We start from the raw sequence: 12,329 nt of genomic DNA on the forward strand, positions 1-12,329 counted from the left end.
AATATTACAAATTGTTGTAGAGGGGGGGGGGGGGATAGGGGGTTTGTTAACATGTTAACAACACCTCGATTTTGGCAAAAACGGTTAACAAAATATCAAAAATGCTGATAACATTTATATTATAGTCATTTCCATGCTGAAGAGGAACTGTTTATTTTGAATTGCTATAAAATTGTCCAAACTAAGCTTTCATATAGTTTTTCTTTCTAAAAGTATTCTATATTTATAAGAATCAGATATCATTTTAAATAAAACATCATATATTCAGTAAAATATGTGTGAAATAACAATATGCTATTGATAAGTTTTCAGGGGAGATAACCTAAAATATTATTCTTTTGAATAAAGACTTTTTGAAAGAAAAGTTATTATCTCCCCCATGGAAACTTCCTACAAACATATATTGCAATTTTACACATATTTTACTGAATATGAAATGTTTTAATTCACATAATGTCTGATTCTTATAAATATAGAATACTTTTAGAAAGAAAAACTATATGAAAGCTTAGTTTGGACAATTTAATAGCAATTCAAAATAAACAGTTCCCCTTCAGCATGGAAATGAATATAATGTAACTATACAAACTGATAAACTAATTTTGTCACAACATCGTTAATGTGGAGTTAAAGTCTTATAGGATTGTAAGTATGTTTTATTTTATCACCTTGCACTTTCATGACTTGGCTGTGGTTTTCTACAGCAGTTGGTTCAAATTTCTGACCAGTTGAACAATTTGATTTTATAAAACAAATTGCAATTTGGTCAAAATTTTGAATGAGTTGCAATTGGTGGAGAGCAACACTATCAGTCAACTCACTGTAAAAAGAAATCCGAGTCCGATATATCAGAATAGGTAACAAAAGAAACTAATATTTCTCGTTTAAATTGTTTTACTTTGTCATATTGGGGCCTTTTATAGCTGACTATGCGGCATGGGCTTTGCTCATTGTTGAAGGCCGTACGGTGACCTATAGTTGTTAATGTCTGTGTCATTTTTGTCTCTTGTATATTGTGGACAGTTGTCTCATTGGCTATCATACCACATCTTCTTTTTTATAAGCACATTGACAATGCTAAATACATTAACAAGGAGTACAAGCAGTTACTGACAATGCCCGCTCCAGACATCAAATAAACTGATTAAAAGAATACGTCTTCAGGCATCATACGAAAATCAAGCACAATCCCTCCCATTAAAGGGTTTAGTATCAGAGCATCAAAAAATAGATGAGATGAACATAAACGGCGTATAATGCTAACAACTGGTTTCAGAATGATAAATGTGTTTATTTCCGATGCAAAGACACTATGAGTGAATTAATATTTATACAAAAAAAATGCCATCTTTATGCCCGCGTCACACTGTCCCGATTTTTATATACGATGGACACCCGAATGCGAAAATTGTAAGTTCGTACGAAGTTGGTCCCGATCTCGTTAAAATACCAAAAAGTGACCGAAGAAAGTACGATGAATAACGAAGTCTATACGATGGTGCCGAAATTATATACGATAGCAACAGATGGACATACGAAGGTTAACCGAAGACGGGTATTTAAGCTTCATATCTCAGCCGAAGCCTACACGATGGATCACGAAGGCTACACGATGGATTACGAAGGCTACACGATGGATTACGAAGGCTACACGATGGATTACGATGATGGCGCGATGGCCATACGATGTCTAAAAGATACGAACAGAATTTCGACAACATATCGTTTCTGTACAAGTCTGCCATGCATGGCGGGAAATCGATCTTTTTGTCTAATTCTTATAAAACCTAGTTTGTTATCCCCTCGCCTACTACATGTAAGTTGCGTGTATATAAAATTGTTATTGACACTCTAGACCCAAAATGCTCAAAACTTGGTATGGTGTACTCGTTAAGAATATCTTAAGCGCTATTGACTTTAAAGTTCAAAGGTCGAGGTCACAGTGGCAGTTGTAATACAAGGCAATATCACCCTTGTGGACACTCTAAAACCAGTATGCTTCAAAAGATTTTAACCACATTTGGTATATTGTCCCTCCTTGTAATGATCTGACATTTTTTACGTTCAAGGCCAAAGGTCAAGGTCATGCAGATGGACTTGTTTTTTCTCCTTGAAATAGCATAATATACAGGAATTGGTGGGAAATCGATCTTTTTGTCTAATTCTTATAAAACTTAGTTTGTTATCCCCTCGCCTACTACATGTAAGTTGCGTGTATATAAAACTGTTATTGACACTCTAGACCCAAAATGCTCAAAACTTGGTATGGTGTTACTCGTTAAGAATATCTTAAGCGCTATTGACTTTAAAGTTCAAAGGTCGAGGTCACAGTGGCAGTTGTAATACAAGGCAATATCACCCTTGTGGACACTCTAAAACCAATATGCTTCAAAAGATTTTAACCACATTTGGTATATTGTCCCTCCTTGTAATGATCTGACATTTTTTACGTTCAAGGCCAAAGGCCAAAGGTCAAGGTCATGCAGATGGACTTGTTTTTTCTCCTTGAAATAGCATAATATACAGGAATTGGTTGCTCATTTTTTTACCTGCTGGTTCTAAAGACAATATTAAAGGTATTTCCAGTTACTGAATGTTTTGGTTGATTTCTAGAAAAATAGTTTATGTATCAAATATGCATATTCAATTTACCATTTTCTGCATGTGTATATACAAATATAGTGTCCATATTTGTCCTCAATATGTTACATACGAGGGGATGCCACGCTCGGCATTGCCTTGTTTGAACTGTAAAATGTGTGCACTAGTCTGAATAATCACCAATAATTATGCCCATGTTTACTGATCTATCTTAAAGGTAAGGTAATGGGTTCGTTGATCCCTTTTATTCAAAAAGAGCTCTTTCCAGGAGAATATCATAATAATATAGACAAAAGGAAGGATGTTGGGAAAGCAACTAATGCGGCAAAATATGACATATAGAAAACAAAATGGTTATGGAGTAAACATTCGTGTGACAACAACTCAGACGATACATAAAAAAATCAGAATAATGAAGAAAAAGTTGGTTTCCCTATATATACGTGTACCTGCAGTGTTGGTGTACGAGGCGCGTTTATGATTTTCATAATGTTACTTGATATGGAAAATTGACAAAAAATAATATTTTATTTGTAAAAGTAAATCCTGAGCCTGTAATAGCTGCTCTTCTTGTTCCATTTGAATTAATAGAAACAACGCTGTCACCTTTCTTGTTCTCATAGAATCATATGATATGAGCTCCATGTTTTGTGAACGTCTTTCTTAACTGTCATATTAGACTGACCAGTGCATATCGCACATGGCACTTTAAATGTATTTTAACGCGAAAATTAACTTACATTTAGCTGGATTTATTGCCGTCGTAGTTCCATCTTGTCGCCTTCGTACTTTTATTCGATGGCAACACGACGGGATTACGAGGTCTTCACGAAGTCGTGTTGCCATCGTAAGACCTTCGGGTATCTTCGTGATTCATTCGTGTAGACATCGTAATGTCAAAACTGCCCGATGGAAACGATGGAAACACGAATGCAATACGATGTGCAAAGATGCATTCCCGGTGACATTACGATAGTGAGGATGGTGATACGAACTCAATACGAACCCTCAACATCGGACGCACCTTCGGGGATTTTTTAACATGTTAAAAAATTTAGAACCCTTCCCGAAGTTGTCCCCGAAGGCTAGAAAAAGTGGCCGATGGTTCTACGATAGTTAAAGATGGCACTACTAATAGCCCGATCTGGTTACGATCAGTCCCGATTTTGAAAATTTTCATTATCGTGTTGCCATCGGCGTAAAAATCGGGACAGTGTGACGCGGGCATTAATGACTTGACAACCGTATCGTACCGTATCCCTTCTGCAATTATCAATTCCAGATTTTGATTATATCGGCAAAGGTTATAGTAGGTGAAAATTGTTTTCACTCATCTTCATTTATCATCAGTCTTTAAATAAGAAGATGCGGTATGAGTGCCAATGAGACATCTCTGTATCTAAGTCACAATATATAAATAGTTAACAATTATATAGATTTAAGCAGATGTGGCATGGATGTAATTAGGCAACTCTCCATCTAAGTCACAATTTGTAAATTAAACCATCATTTGTCAAAGAACGGCCTTCAACACGGAGCCTTGGCTCACACCAAACAACAAGCTATAAAAGGTCCTAAAATGAAAATGACTAGTTTAAAACCATTCGAACAGGACAACCAACGATCTAATCCATATAAACCGAAAATCGAGAAACACTTATGAACCACATCAACAAACAACAACCACTGAACAATAGGTTCCTGACACAGGCACTTGTCTCAGAAAAACAATCCTATATACCTTAATGATTTTCTGAGACAAGTGCCTGTGGTTCCTGACTTAGGACCAGTGCAAACAAATGCAGAGTTGTAACGTTTTAAACATCACCCTAACCTGAATATATGATCACATCATAGAAAAAAGGAAAATCACAAAAATACCAAACTCCGAAGAAAATTCGAATCTGCAGAAAAGTCCCTTACCAAGGGCAAAATCAAAAGCTCAAACACATTAAATGAATGTACAACAATTGTCATATTCCTGACTTGGTTCAGGCATTTTCTTGTATAGAAAAGTCACAATATAAAATATCAATTAAAATGGGACAACTCAATCAAAAGACAACAAACAGTATACAAACCACAACGAGAGGACATTTGTACAAACAAATGAACCGACACAAACAAACGGACCTCTCAGCATGGGTCACAACATTTACTGCTGAATGATTTGGTGAACCTGCTATATAAGTAATACAAAATGGTAAGTAGTTCCCACTCTTAACTCATTGGCACCCGTCGTGTTTCTTTTTACGAATACAAGTTCGGTGATAAGTCTATTTGATGGTAATTAAGCCATACACGAAGAAAGGGAGACGAGAAAGAGACTACGACAAATGCAACCGTTGAACGTATCCGTGTCTTATCTGTGAAATCCATATTTTGCATTAGTTAACCAAGTGAAATTGCCGAGAAAACAAGCTGTATTGTAGAGAAATATGAATTGTAGTTGAAAATCTGATTTCTTAACAAAAAACTTTATAAAACCTAAAAACTAAAATGGGTACATTATAAGATCGAAGTAAAGAGACATTATAATGTCATTATACGTAAACCATTATTTGTTCAAACCGTAGCTGCTTAAGTTGAGTTTTCACAATCCCAATTTTATAAAAAAAAATAATAATCTGTTATAAATGCCAATGACACAACTCTACACTATAGAGACAAAATGATATAGAAGTAAAACAACTATAGATCACTGTACGGCCTTCAATAATGAATAAAACTCATACCGCACTGTCAGCTATAACAGGCTCCGGTTGTGTCACCATCTTGAGAATTTGTCGTAAACAGATGATTGTTTAAAGTTTGACATGTTTCATACTTTGGGCGATTAAACCTTGGGATATATATTGCTGAAGACCATGTTTTTAGTAGAACTGGGTTTTTGTCTCATGTAGGTCACAAATATTTCATTCAGAAAAGAAAAAGCAAAAAAACAACAAAACAAGCTAGGCATTCCAAACGTGTTCTAGCCCCAAGGATCACGGGTACAAATTATGTCACCATTTATTTAGATACTTAAAGATTATCGTTGGTTATCTGGTTTATTCCCTATTGTCCCACTTTTTAAAATATTAGAGTTCTGATTGTCTCACAAGTACGACGAAAGTGAGAAAAGCAATCGAGTTGAGATAACCATGGAAGTATTATATTGACGGTCAATATAATACTTCCATGAGATAACCAATGATAATCTGTTTATCGCTATTTTACCTATGAAGACGTTGTTAATTTTCTTGACAACGGCACGTGTTCCCTTATTTTCTAACGAAAATTTTCATATAAGTCACTCGACTCCACTGACAAAGGAAATTATCAGTCAACAAGATCAAAGGAAAAACTCGTAAAATAGCGATAAACTGCAATATAAACACAGGCAATTATAATTAATTGAATAGAACTATTTTCATGTAAACATCTATTTCACTCAACATATTTGTACTCATTTATAACACAGTTCTTTTTAAGTATTTATTGTATTATAGAACAGATAACAGAAATACAAAACATCTATACAATATTGAAACTAAATATAAAGTAGAACTACATAAAGTCAAAATAGAACGGGTCGTCATCACTCCATTGGATCTTCCCTTTATATGCCAGTTTCACCTTGTTCGGTTTCTCCTGTGGGCATGTCTTGGCCGAATTCAGTGTTCTCATTTTCATTCATCTGTGGCATCATGTCAGATGGAGATGATCTAAAAATAAAATAAAGAAAGAAATAAAGAAAGAAAGGAAAGAAATAACTGTAGTAATTATGGCTAGGAAGTTGATTGTAGTACAAATCTCAGGCTGATAGACCTGAAGTGTTTGTCACTGTTGTCAAGACTATTGTCAACTATGTAAATAACAGGTTTTACTAATAGAAGACCAGTTCAAGGGTAGGATCAAGAATCGAAATTGTTTTATCTGATGCAAAAATATCTTTTAAATAAATTCTTCATTGTATCTTTTGAATGTTAGTAAGAAACACTCAAGACTCGTTTTGACTAATTAAGGATTCTAAATACAATGTATATGTTTGAGAAGGCTTTATTATATACATGTTAACAATTGTTCCGTATTTATTACATTGCAGTTACCAAACCAACATTTACAAATCAACCTAATTTCAAATCCTGTCCACTGATGTATGAATAAAATACATAAGTCAGTAAGATAATACTTAATTTATTATTATTTTAATTGCAACATACCCTTCATTTACAGGAAATTTCATGGCATGTTCACTGGCACAAAGCAGACATCTGCAGTAGCAACGTCCATGATAGAGGACTGACATAAAATACCCACATCTTCTAAATGTGCAATGCGCTTTACATAATGAACCACAAGTAACTACACTCTCAGCCTCGTGAACTAAAACAAAAGAGCATAGATGTAACCAATTACAGCGCTTAAGCTTTGATAGGTTAAGGTTGAATTTCATATTTGTTAATATTTAATGGAACCGTTATCTCATGTATATCCACGCCGTAATTTTTCTTTTGACACAACTATTTAAGTTTTTGTCATGTAGAAACACTGACCACAAAAAGAATAGCACAAACTTGAAATATAAATAGTTATGACCAAATATGACTAACATAGTATTGAGTCTATTAGGTAACACATGTATCTTTTGATCCTAAATTAATAGTTTAAACATTTCACTTAGTTTCACTCGCTGAGATTATAACATTGGTTTCCATAGTTTCCATAGTTAACATACATTTATTTCTTTAGCCGCATTAAATTAATTGTGTTTTTTTAGTAGTCATTTAGTTATGATTTCGGCATCATGAACGTAAAATCAGGACAAAACCATAAAACATGGCTATATTTCCGACAGAAATAAGAATATTCTTTTTGTCTTTTTTTCGAGATGAAATTTTTAATACGGTATAACTTCATCAAATAGTTAGAATTATATAGAGCAATTTTACTTTGAATTTTTGTAAACATGATTAAAATATAGAGATTTTTTAAGTTCATGTGAACTAGCGCGGCAAATAGATATCTGGTCATACCTGCTTTGTAATTTTCATAAAGGTGTCAGAATACCAGTCTAAAATCCTTATCTATTCAACCAAATTTTGCAACTTTTACAGCTAGCTTTCCAAATATTTATACCATAAGATTAACTTTATAAAAACAAGATTTATCTTTAATTGTAAATGTATCATCTTTTTTATGCCAATTTTCAAACGTGTAGCAAAGTACTGCCGTTTAAAAGTCAAGTCTTAAATAAAAGATCCCTGGTTTTCGGAAAGTCTTAAGTAAGTATGATATGCAAACGCAACAAGACCATAACATTTCACTCTGGTTTTAAAACATTTAATATTACTTTAAATAAAAGTAACAACATACCTGCAATAATTGCTACAAGAGCAGTAGCCAGAATAATTGCTGCCTTCATATTGGATCAAAATTAGATATTGGTCTGAAATGGAAAGAGATGTAACATCATTAACATAAATATGAGAAGGTATGGAATTAAAAGGGCGAGCGCTAAGAATATGTTATATTAACACAATAAACTTTAGGAAAGTATTAAATACGAAAATTCCGCGATATATATCAAGGTAAAAATACCACTTTATTTTTATATTTGAATATCTAGATCTATATAAGCATCATTGCAAAAATCAGGACAGATATGACACCACTGCTAGAGTGTTATTCATTTAGAATCAGATTTCTTAGTAATAAACTTAGCAGCTGTTCATTGAAATCTGCATGTTCAATTTGTTTCTGGTGCCAGTGCTGAATTATTGGAAACTTGACTGAAATAAGACATAAAAAGAATATTTCTAAAGATTGTCACTTTTTGATTATTATGATTTAAATACAGTAATATAGTTTTAAGTTAACAAAGCTACATACCTTATACCTTCAGCTAGTCAACAGGCTGTGTATTTTTTTTGTTTTTTTACAAATTAAGCAGTTTTTATAACATTTGATCCAGAAATGACAGTTCCGTAGGAGGATGTTGGTTTGTGCAACTAAATTGCGTGTTATTTTTACTGTATTATGTACGAAATCTAGGGCGTTTAAATTACAAGTATATCTCAGAATAACCACATTAGAAATAAACATTAAAAATAGAACAGACAACACGAACGAGGCAAAAACAGGGACAAATACTTGGATCCCATGCGACATACGTCTTACTTTAAGTATTATCCTATTCTTACGTCAAAATATGCCCCTAGCAACACTTTCAAAATTGATGAAGTAAGAAGACACGAATGGACGATGAAAGGAATAAGTCAAGAAAAATCAGTTGGCCAGTATTAAGAAAAACAATACCGACATGACATAGATTCAAAGCTAAAGACTAAGCAACACAAATACTACTGACGCCGTCAATTCATCTTTATGATTATTTGTAAGTGCTTTCTAAGAATACCCCACGATTAAAGATGATGATGAGACACATATAGATTTTCGTAGTTTGTTGTGTGATCTTCATTATATTTAATATAATAAATCATTTCAATGAGATAGCGGCCAAACTACAAAAACAAACTCCAAATTCACGAATTGAGACCAGTATCGTCGACAGAATCTCCGTTTATAATCATAAATTAACTGGTCACAGAATTGTTTGAATTTTTGAAATACTAAAGCTTTTCTACCCAAGGAATAGAATACCTTAGCTGTATTTGGCAAAACTTTTAGGAATTTTTGGTCCCCAATGCTCTTCACTTCGTACTTTATTTGACCTTTTAACATTTTTGATTCGAACGTCACTGATGAGTCTTTTGTAGACGAAACGCGCGTCTGGCGTAAATATAAAACTTCAATCTGGTATCTATGATGAGTTTATTTATACATGCATCACTCTCATAAGATTCTATAGGCATCAAGTTTAAAGATATATTTAAAATGTAAGTCAGATTAAGAAGAATATTTTTTGTAGCCAAATGTTTCATAAATTGAATACAGACCGATGATTATTAATAGGAGTTTCATTTGAATATTTAAATATGGTATTTTTGTGCAATTCATTAATTTTTTGCAAAGAACAAAAAAAACCTGAAGATACCGGTCTGGCCTATAATTAAGGACGCCAGACTCACGTTTTATCTATATACATAAAATTTACAAGTGGCGCTCGACTCATCGCCAGGTATGCCAACTCAAAACAGTAGTCGAAGAGCGTTATAAAGCAATCATTCAAAAAGTTGTGACCGAAATGGATACGACCATCTATGCATGAAGGAAGACCAATCTAAACGACTCGAATAATTTTAATAAATTGTGAACTGCAAATCTGCAGAATATGACCGTAATAATTAAATCTCGTATTTGTTTACTTGTTAGTTGTTATATGACATTTGAGGTTATGATTAAATAAGTTTCCGAACAGGGGAAATACATTAACTGTATCCGCATAAGTAAATATGTAGTTTATCAACCTTGTATTGTAAGGTCCTTTTATCTAAATAAGGACGGACAGATTACTTCTGTTAGGTGTAATTTATTAATGGGATTGGAAGTGTGTATTTCAAAACTCAGTTTCTTAAACCAATTTGTCATAAAAATCTTGTGAAAGGAATACTAGTTATATGTCATTATCACACAATGAAACAGATTGCTCTCAGTTATATGTCAAACCAGGCCGTAAATTATACAATTAAAAATAAGAACGCAAACAATAGGTGTATAAGCAAAGACCCATCGAAACAACATCTGATAAACAAATTTAATAATACTTTTAGATATTTGGATGATATTTTGGCTCTCAATAATGACGACTTCAGTATGTATATTAATGAAATTTATCCTGTTGAACTTACTTTAAATAAAGCTAATACTAACAATGACCACTGCCCTTTCCTCGATCTTGATATCTATATCATTAACGGAAAGCTGAATACTAAAATTTATGATAAAAGAGATGATTTTTCATTTCCTATCGTTAATTATCCATTTTTAGATGGTGACGTTCCCTTGTCACCATCTTACGGTGTTTATGCATCTCAACTTGTACGATTCGCTCGTGTATGTAACAATGTTTTAGATTTTAACGAGAGAAATTTATGTATTACTGAAAAATTATTACACCAGGGTTTTCGATATCACAAACTAGTCAAAACATTTACTAAATTTTATTATCGGTATAAGGACATCATTCGTAAATATAGCTCAACATGCAGACTTCTTATACGTTCAGGTATTTCACATCCAATTTTTTATGGAAATATTCTTTATAAAGCACAAAGGTGTCAGTATTGACCTCAAAAACTAACAAAACCTTTGAATAGACTTATTAAGAAGGGATATAGTTACGATACTGTTGTCAGGTCATTAAAGATTGCATATTTTGGCGTTAATATTGATTCACTTATAGGGTCTTTGCATCGGAACTAAACACATTTATTCAAAAACCAGTTGTTGGCATGACACGGGTTATGATCTTCTCATATATATGGTATGATACTAAACCCTTAACGGGAAGGATTGTGCCTGATGTTCATATGATGAAATCCTAATCTTTCAGTCAGTTTAATTGAAGTCTTGAGCTGGCATGTCAGTTAACTGCTAGTAGTCTGTTGTTTTTTTATGTATTATTGTCATTTTGTTTATTTTCTTTGGTTACATCTTCTGACATCAGACTCGGACTTCTCTTGAACTGAATTTTAATGTGCGTATTGTTATGCGTTTACTTTTCTACATTGGCTAGAGGTATATTTATGTCTTCACGCTAGAAACTAAGAAAATATATGATATTTTGGGGATGATCATCAATTCTTCAATTTATAGTTTGAACTAGATTTAACATATTCTAAAATTCGTATGAATTGAAATTCACTGCGTATAAAAATATATAATTGGAATTGGACAATATCGTGTCTTTCAAACATAATCAGACAGCTACAGTTATAACAATGTAGGACGACATGACTATATACCACCAGTTTAAAGATAAAACATCGTATTCAGTTCTAACTTTGCTTTTTCTTAAAATTATATGTAATTGTTTTTCCAAATATGAATATTATTTGAATGTTATCTAAAGAGTCAAATGGTACAGTAATACTGAAACAACCAGCAAAACTTCTACTTGTCATGTTAAACAATAGATGTGTATCCATCTATGAAAGATTAAGGAGTTGAAGATTCTTGGTGTTTTGATCTTAAAAAGTATAATTCATTTTATGCCCGCCAAAAATGAATTTTAAGAATGAAAAACGTTTCCAGTATTAATCAATATCTACCAGTGATTTAAAGAAGTAAAATGTGTCGGGTATATATGAAGAGTTTATTTACAACCACTGGGTCGATGCCACTACTGGTGCAGCTATTATTTCTCCGAGGGTATCACCAGCACTTCTGTGTTGACATGACATATCATTGATATGGTCATAATTATTAAGTCACTGTTTACAAAACTTTGACTTTTGAAATACTTAGGCTTTCCTACCTCAGGAATAGATTACCTCAGCTGTATTTGGTAAAACTTTTTTTTTATCCTCAATGCACTCTAACTTCGTACTTTATTCGGCCGTTTAAACTTTTTTTTTATTCGAACGTCACTGACGAGTCTTTTTTTAGACGAAACGCGCGCCTGGCCCAAATACAAAATTTCAATCCTGGGATTTATTATGAGTTTAAATATAACTGCTTTATTATCCCATTATATACAAGCTATCACGTTTATGTATCATTATTTGTCATTCTGTTGCCGTACATAACTAGCTATCATGAACGTCGTCCGTTGAAAGGGGTCT

The 12,329-nt window shown here is 33.1% G+C and overlaps 1 protein-coding gene across 1 annotated transcript; it reads right to left on the bottom strand.

The window, feature by feature from the left end:
- Positions 1–6,064: 6,064 nt before the first annotated feature.
- LOC139493852 (uncharacterized) lies at positions 6,065–8,602 on the bottom strand. Its single transcript, XM_071282049.1, has 4 exons — positions 8,476–8,602; positions 7,960–8,032; positions 6,807–6,969; positions 6,065–6,308 (listed from the first exon to the last, which is right to left on the bottom strand). The coding sequence occupies exons 2-4, from the start codon at positions 8,006–8,008 to the stop codon at positions 6,203–6,205; spliced, it is 318 nt and encodes a 105-aa protein (XP_071138150.1). The 5' UTR covers positions 8,009–8,032; positions 8,476–8,602; the 3' UTR covers positions 6,065–6,202.
- Positions 8,603–12,329: the final 3,727 nt, after the last annotated feature.

The sequence above is a fragment of the Mytilus edulis genome, chromosome 1, assembly GCF_963676685.1.
Source record: "Mytilus edulis chromosome 1, xbMytEdul2.2, whole genome shotgun sequence".
Lineage (NCBI taxonomy): Eukaryota > Metazoa > Mollusca > Bivalvia > Mytilida > Mytilidae > Mytilus > Mytilus edulis.

What these genes read in the sequence shown, in the direction of transcription:
- LOC139493852 (XM_071282049.1), bottom strand. Translation starts at nt 8,008, where the DNA reads ATGAAGGCAGCAATTATTCTGGCTACTGCTCTTGTAGCAATTATTGCA. An exon ending in TCTTGTAGCAATTATTGCAG is followed by an intron (nt 6,970 to 7,959) that starts GTATGTTGTTAC and finishes CTTTTGTTTTAG; the next exon opens with TTCACGAGGCTGAGAGTGTA. An exon ending in AAATTTCCTGTAAATGAAGG is followed by an intron (nt 6,309 to 6,806) that starts GTATGTTGCAAT and finishes TTTTATTTTTAG; the next exon opens with ATCATCTCCATCTGACATGA.